This window comes from Nestor notabilis, unplaced genomic scaffold (assembly GCF_000696875.1).
Source record: "Nestor notabilis isolate BGI_N333 unplaced genomic scaffold, ASM69687v1 scaffold12330, whole genome shotgun sequence".
Classification (NCBI taxonomy): Eukaryota; Metazoa; Chordata; class Aves; order Psittaciformes; family Psittacidae; genus Nestor; species Nestor notabilis.
Genome location: NW_009910705.1, coordinates 23,902 through 32,216, shown reverse-complemented (window position 1 = coordinate 32,216; position 8,315 = coordinate 23,902). Strand labels below are relative to the sequence as shown.

Below are 8,315 nucleotides of genomic sequence, written 5' to 3'. Positions count from 1 at the left end.
GGTTTCTCCGCGGGCCGAGCGGTGCCCGTCGTCTCTGTTCGTGTGGGGAACCGGCCCTGGGCCGCGCTCTGCTGCGGGGACCAGACCCTAGAACGCGCGTGGTGCTTCTGAGCCCCTCACAGCTCATGCGCCGGTGGGCGGGAGCCGGTCTGTCCGTGCTGCTGGCAGCCTGCGTGCCTTCCCCTGTGTATTCCAACAGTTCCCAGGGAAGTGGTGCAATCACCGTCCCTGGAAGTGTTCAGAAACCGTGCAGATGAGACCCTCAGTGACATGGTTTAGTGGTGGTCTTGGGAGGCCTGTGGGGACGGCCGGGGCTTTTTTGGACTTTTAATGGTCTTTTCCAACCTAGCTGATTCTATCATTCTACAGCCTTACTCTAGAATTATGAGGGTGTTTTCAGTTGCTTGTGCTGGTTTGAATTTTGCAGTCAAAATACTAATGATGTCAGCTTGTGATTGAATACCAAAGCTCTCCATGGAACATCTACTGCTGGTTTCCTAATGCACTGCAGGGCAGTGTTGGGTCAGACCTGTAGCCCTGCTTTGGGGTGCTCCAGCAGCACTAGGCGCACATCCTCCAGAAATTAAAGCTACTGGATAAAACAGTTTGGTTCCAGCATGAACTGTTTGGTAGCTGAATGGAGCTAAAACAATTACTTGTGGGCCACCTCAGCAGTGTTTGGTTATCATCTGTATGTAGCATAAGTTATTTCTTACAGCATCCATTACAGTGATTGGAACTGTTGGCCTCACTAAATACAAATGCAAGTATTTTTATTTAATATGACACTTATAAATTAAGAGGGCAGGTAGCTAATCTATTTCACCTTTGGTTCATTTGATCCTCTTGAAATGGACATTTTTGGCACATCTCTTCGGTAGCAGTATTTGGTGGATTCTTCTGAAGTGGCTGGATTTTTTTCCTTTTTATTTTTTGCAAATTTACTGTTGAAGAGGTTAGGATGCCAGATTTGGTGGTTAATAGTTAGCATCGTCAACCCTATTTTAGACAGAGCTCCTAAAAAAGCTGCTGGTTTTCTGCTTTTATTGCCCACCTCCATAGGCTGAAGCTTAGCAGGTGAGTTCTGAAAGAGAAATCAGCTGGACAGGGGAGAAAAAAAATGTAACAAAAGGCTCATGAGATGGGGGGGATCACTCAACAGTTAGTGTCAGAGGCAAAACAGACTTGACTTGGGGAAATTACCGATCAAATCAGAGCAGGATAATGAGACAATGAAACCAAATCTTAAAACATCTTCCACCCCCACTCCCCCCCCGCTTCTTCCCAGGCTCAACTTCACTCGCAGTTTCTCTTCCTCCTCCCCTGCAGTGGTGCAGGGGGACAGGGAATGAGGGTTGTCATCAGTTCATTGCAGGTTGTCTCTGCTGCTCCTTCCTCCTTAGGAGTGGATGCTTCACACTCTTCCCCTGCTCCAGCGTGAGGTCCTGCATGGGCTGCAGGTGGAGATCTGCTCCACCATGGACCTCCATGGGCTGCAGGGGCACAGCCTGCCTCAGCATGGTCTGCACCAAGGGCTGCAGGGGAACCTCTGCTCCAGCACCTGGAGCACCTCCTGCCCTCCTTCTTCATTGACCTTGGGGTCTGCAGGGCTGTTGCTCTCACATATTCTCGCTCACCAGCTGCAGTTGCTGTACGCAGGATTTTCCCGCTCCTGTTACCCCAGAGGCGCTACTGCCACCTCTGATGGGCTTGGCCTTGGCCAGCAGCGGGGCTGTGATGGAGCCAGCTGGCATTGGCTCTGACAGACACAGGGGAAGCTTCTGGCAGCTTCTCACAGAAGCCACCCCTGTAGCCTGTCTGGTACCAGAACCTTGCCTCGCAAACCCAATACACCAGTTAGGTGCTGTGAACACAGACTTCTTTTTGTCCAATTGTTTTACTTGTTAAAGGAGTTTTCAGAAAGGGTAGCCATTTTTTTTAGATACTATACAGCGAACCGTACATCAGAGGTAAGCAAGTGAAATAATAGACAGCAATTCTTATCTAAGAAGAAAGTATCTGTAGCCATTTCTTATGATTTAAAAACACTTTTTCAAAGAAAATCTGTTGGCATCAGTATTGATTTTTTTAAAGAAAGTTCAGAGGCTTGAGAATTGCTTCAGTAACTGTTGAACACTGTTGACTGGTAAAGCAAATGATACTTGGTGTCTTCTAATGCAAACTTCTGAAATATTTATTAAAGCTATTCTGTTGTTGTAGGCACCTCCTTTCATATTTGCAATAAAAATGGCAGAAACAACTCCTGATTCTTCAGAGAAACTGGTCATCATCCACTCCAAAGCTCATAAAGATACCATTCTAGCTAATTTTGAAGAACAAAGGAAAAAGGATTTTCTTTGTGACATTACTCTGATAGTGGAGAATGTGCAGTTCAGAGCACATAAAGCTTTGCTTGCTGCCAGCAGTGAATATTTCTCAATGATGTTTGTCGATGAGGGTGACGTAGGGCAGTCAATTTACATGTTGGAGGGAATGGTTGCAGATACCTTTGAGGCACTGCTAGAATTTATCTACACTGGTTGTCTCCGTGCCAGTGAAAAAAGCACAGAACAAATTCTGGCTACTGCACAGCTCCTGAAGGTGACTGACTTGGTATGGGCCTGCACAGACTATCAGGCCAGCCGTAGCCCAGCTAGTGCGTTACCAGCTCCAGCTAATAGTGGAGCCTCTGTAGCTGTTATTGCAAGTGACAGGAAAAATGAAGATCCACCAAAGCGAAAACGAGGGCGACCGAGGAAAGTGAGGAATGTCCAAGAAGAAGAATCGGGAGGAAATTCTGCTGAAGATGTGCAGCTGAGAGAGAACAACTCAGTGCAAAATAAGCAAAACTTTATGACAAAAGAGACTGCAGCAGAAGAAACAGTTGCCAGCGGACAGGCTCCAGCGAGGAAAGATGCAGAAGAAAATGAACGTGCTTGTGGCTCAGAACCTGCTGTTGATGTGTCAGCTGAGAAAGATGAGAATTATGATCCCAAATCAGAAGGAGTACAGAGCACTCGGAGCCGTTACAGCAAACGTAGAATAAGGAGGTCAATCAAACTAAAAGATTATAAACTTCTCGGTGATGAGGATGAGAAAGGACTGGTAAAGAGAACCGATGGAAAAAGAAAACGTGCAGGTTCTGAAGCTCGCTGTAAAGACTGTGGCAAAGTATTTAAATACAATCACTTCTTAGCTATTCATCAACGAAGTCATACAGGTAGGCATTAAGAGACTGCTGCTTTTGGGTCAGGGTTTAATGAGTTGCTGAAATGTGGGCTGTTGTCTACAGCAAGACATTTGTTGTCCAAAATAACATGCTGATCCAAATTACGGTGACTCCTATGTCAGCAGACCTCATAGCCGTTATGTCTTACCATGATTGCAATTTAGTTAATCATTTCGCTGTTTAAATGTTGATTTGTGTGGCAGTGCTTAAAGAATTATTGCTGTGTGAAGCTTGTCTCTTAATTCTCCTTATCACTACTCAAAAGTCATTTTTAGTGACTACTTGCTTGCAGTTCCTCTCCCTGTCAGAATGTCGAATGAGAAATAATGCATCCATACTTAAAAATGCTTTTAGGGGAGCGCCCTTTTAAGTGCAGCGAGTGTGGCAAAGGCTTTTCCCAGAAGCATTCTCTTCAAGTCCATGAGCGGATGCACACTGGAGAACGGCCATACACATGCACTGTCTGCAGTAAGGCTCTGACAACAAAGCATTCTCTGCTGGAGCATATGAGCCTACATACAGGTAAATATTTCAAGGCAAATGGAACCTCTCTCCCCCAACAATTTGCCTTTCTGAAAGAAAGTACTTCTGCTCTCTCTCGTGTGTGTTGGTTTATTTATTTATTTCCTTATGCTTGCTTTGGACGTGGCTGGCTTTTTAATAAGTGGTCTTCTTTACAGGGCAGAAGGCTTTTACGTGCGATCAGTGTGGGAAATACTTCAGCCAAAAGAGACAGCTCAAGAGCCACTATCGAGTACACACAGGTATAACAAGTTTGGGTTGAAGAGCTGGCTTACAGTGCATGCTGATTTGTCCTCCTAAAGATTGACTGAGGCTGAAAAATCTTCAGTGATGCATTTAGTCTCTGCTACCCTGATGTGTGGTGTCTTAATTTAACAACGAATAGGCGGAGAGAGACAAAATGGCCTGACAAAAAAATCAAATGTTTAGAAAAAGAGTTAATGGAGAAGGACTCATGATGACTAAAAAACAGTTATGCTGGTTTTGACATACAACTTGATTATTTTAGCCCTGCTGTCTGTGTTACACAGAAGCTGGGAATTGTATAAACAGTTGTGTCCACTGCCTGTTGTGCAAATTGCCTTGTAGTTTCTCAGTACCTTGGACTAGTAATGGCAAACAAGCTTTCAAGAAGTGTCCTTTCTTCTGGAGCGTGATGGAGATTAAGCTACACAAACAGGAAGTAGTGGAAAAAAATCAGAATTTGCAAAGCTTCAAGAGAAGGCATGTTGGGGGGGGGAGCAGGTGTCTGTGCCCTCTTTTCCCATGACAATATTAAATAGAGCAATAGGAGTGTGACAGTGCAGATAGGGAGGAGGCAGTGTATCACCTTTTGTTTTCTCCCTATATTATATCAAAGTGGTTATTTTACAGGAAAGTGCTTTAACAAAGGTCACTGAAGAGATACAGGGGATCACTTATGCACTGACACTTTTTTTGTTATTGCGACAAGGCCATTCGCTGCCGGAATGTAACCAGTGTCGTCGCAAATTCATGGACGCAGCTCAGTTAAAGAAACACCTAAGAACACATACAGGTAATATTGTCTGTCGTGTTTTGTGGTTTTTAGTTTTTCTTGAAGTAACAGAGACAAAATAATGTTGGGCAAATGACCCTTGTCTCTGTGGGAGGAACTTCTGCTCTACCTGTACATAATGATGCCAGTATTGCTAATGAAGAGATTTGGCATCTAGAGTGAAGGAGCAAAAAAACCTTGGTATTACGATAGTGCAGAGGTAGTACCTATTGGAGGAAGAAGGGGTTTTCCCCATTCTTATACAGCCTGCTGCAGAAAATGCAAGCTAGCTCTCCTGTGGTAGAATCCTGGACTGGGAATTCAGTTTATCAGGAGAGCCAAATCCAGCACATGTGAGGCTTGAAGTGAGCTAACTAGTAACAGAAAGTGTATGTCCTAAATGATTGGGCACCCCTGTGTGTGAGGGGTGGGTGCTTATGAAGTGCTGCTGACCAGAACAGTAATTTCCTTTTACCTTTTCCTTGCACTGTAATAAACCGGATGTTGGCAACAGATGGGCTGGGAGGGATCATTCAATGCAAGGGTGCCAGAGCGTGTTTTAAGAGATTTAGAGGTCAAGGTGATACCAAAATGGCTGGATAACAGAGAGAAATGTGTTGATCTACCTTCTTTTGATAACAAAACATAAGCTTCTTAAAATAGCTTTCTGTGAAGGGTAGGTTCATAAGATGACACGTGAATATTTTTTTCTTTCCAAATAGCTGTTAACAGTGGCAACTAGCTTTTTTCCTAGTCAGATTGTTCATAAGCATGTTGCCTGCGATTGCACAAGATTGAGTTATGTGTCTCCCTCTCTCAGTGAAAATAACACAGCTTTAAATTCCCTGGGGTATAACGAGGTCAAAACTTGGGCTTTTGTGAGTTTTTGGTGTGTCCAGAATAGCATTAACTTGTGATACTTAAAAGTACTGCATTTTCTGTTGAGGAGAACACAGTGTCTGTTGACACACACAACCGTTTTGTATTTGAAGCTGATACAGCTCTTTAAACGCAGTGAGAAAATCAGTTTGGTGGTGAGAAATGAGAAGAGGAAGCATACTAGCAAAGTACCGCAAGATGAGTTCTAGCAGAAACTGCCTTGCCATGTATTCTGCTTCTTGAAAAGACAGGCCACACATCAGTATTAACATTGCAGAAATAACAATTTATCTGTCCCATCTTAAAAGTAAGAAGTAAAATTCTAAGGAGTTTGGGGGACAGATGTTCCCTGCCCATGGCAGGGGTTTGGAACTACATGATCCTAAGGTCCTTTCTAACACTAACCATTCTATGATTCTATGTTAGTATTGATATGACTGTTCTGCTTTGACAGCGCTTTTGTAATGCTGTGTCATGTGAATACAGTCTACTTGGGAAGTTACTCTTGTTTTCAGTAGGAGACTGGAACTAGCTATGGTGTGAATTAGGATTTGCTCTGGCTGGGTAGTATCTATTTCTTGTGAGCCTTTCTGTTATTTGATTTGGCTCCTCTGCTTCTACTCAATTAGACACAACAATTTTAAATGCAGTTAAAAAAAAAACAACTCCAAACCAATCAAACAGTATTTATTCAACCCACCATAATTTAATTTTTCCCTGACTAGTGTTCTCAGGATATCATAGACCTGGGATGATGAAGCCTTATAGGAAGTCAGACAACTTGTTAACATAATGGATTCATTTTCAGGTTTGGAAATTTAGCCTTAGTCATCTGCATGGTGCTGCATGTGAGCTTAGCATTCATGCCTACTACTTCAGGGTCAGTCTTTTTCTAACTTGTCTGTTCTGTGTGGAACACCCGCACCAGTATCACAGATATCTGAGTATCTTCAAAGGGGAGAAACATCAGAGATGTACATTTAAAATAGTATACCCTTATTTAACTAGTGAGTTCATTCAGTTTTAGATATCTGTCCTGACCCATGGCAGAAGTGTGAGGGTTTGCCAGTACACACTGATACTGTGTTTGGTAAAATACAAGATCTTTTTAATATGTTGATGGGAAGTGCTGTATATAAAAGTGATGTCAAATTTCTTTTGATAGGTGAGAAGCCCTTCACTTGCGAAATTTGTGGCAAATCATTTACAGCTAAAAGTTCTCTTCAGACTCACATTCGAATTCACAGGTAAAGTATGTCTAATATTTATTACATTCTTTAAAAAGTAACTTCTAATCTGATACCTGTGTGTAGCGCTTGTTCAATTGTAGAATGGTCAGGGCTTGTTTCCATTTTGGGTGTATTTTTGCTTGATCTATTTAACAAAATAATTGGTAGTGGAAAGTACTCCACTGTTAAATACTAGCATGCCAGGACATTGGAAGATTCCTCTTTGGTGTATTGTCTGTTTAATGACAATGTACTTACTATAATACTATTTATGTGAAAATGTTACTGTGAGTTTTTGTTTGACAGCAGGACAGTAGCCATGTTGTGTGTAACAAGGTTATTGGAGCATTGTCCTGTTTCCTTGTGTCTGACATGTCTCTTTAATAGCATTAGTTACCTTTTGCCCATGTCAGTGTGATGTATGGTGTAAAGGCTTTCCAGATTTTAAATCACTGGAGAACTGTTATAGGCTTTACATAAAAGAAAATGTTTCCAGTAAAACTTCTCATCTCTTTGAGTCAGGCAGCAAGTTAGAATTTGAACACTTCTCTTTGTTTTAAAGCCCACGCTCTTAATGAACATTCTTAAAATGGCCAGTGCTTAGAGTTGTGCAGGATTGTTGCATTCTGATCAAGGTGTACCAGCATGGAGTTTGTACTGTGATATTGTAACAGGAGGGCAGTTATGTTATCTCTCTAGCTCTTAAGTATATGCTAAGGAAAGTGTCATACAGTTTGTGAAGTCAAATAGAAATAATTAGGAAGTGAACTAGAGAATGTTTTTTATGTCACAATTCTTAAGTGATTACGACTTACCAAAGTAAAATAATAATTTAAGCTTTTTATTCTATAATAAGTTGCAGAAAGCAGCATTGTCCAAGTGAATATTTTAATGAGATCCATACATTGTTTTGCAGAGGAGAAAAGCCATATTCTTGTGGTATATGTGGAAAGTCCTTCTCCGATTCCAGTGCCAAGAGAAGACACTGTATCTTACACACAGGCAAAAAGCCTTTCTCCTGCCCAGAATGTAGTTTACAGTTTGCTCGTCTGGACAACCTGAAGTCTCACTTGAAAATTCATAGCAAGGAGAAGCAGTTTCAGGAAGCCAGTGCTGCCCCAAGCACCAACACTAGCTCAGAAGAAGTGAGAAACATTCTTCAGCTGCAGCAGTATCAGCTTTCCACCTCTGGAGGGCAGGAAATTCAACTACTGGTTACAGATGCAGTACATAATATAAACTTCATGCCTAGTCATAATCAAGGCATTAGTATTGTCACTGCAGAAAATGCCTCAAATATGACAACAGAGCAGGCTGCTAACCTCACGCTGCTTGCTCAGCCACCACAGCAGCTGCAAAACTTGTTGCTCTCAGCGCAGCAGGAGCAAGCAGAACAAATCCAAAGTATCAGTATGATTGCAAACCAAATAGAGGCTGCGCA

The 8,315-nt window shown here is 42.4% G+C and overlaps 1 protein-coding gene across 1 annotated transcript in view; it reads left to right on the top strand.

Annotated features, from left to right (window-relative positions):
• Positions 1–2,247: 2,247 nt before the first annotated feature.
• ZBTB24 (zinc finger and BTB domain containing 24) overlaps positions 2,248–8,315 on the top strand; it is a 6,371-nt gene continuing 303 nt past the window's right edge. Inside the window, 6 exon segments of the mRNA XM_010011379.1 lie at positions 2,248–3,220; positions 3,584–3,751; positions 3,910–3,993; positions 4,704–4,787; positions 6,811–6,892; positions 7,791–8,315. The exon segment at positions 7,791–8,315 is cut by the window's right edge and continues 7 nt beyond it. Of these exon segments, the coding sequence (XP_010009681.1) occupies positions 2,248–3,220; positions 3,584–3,751; positions 3,910–3,993; positions 4,704–4,787; positions 6,811–6,892; positions 7,791–8,315 (1,916 nt within the window).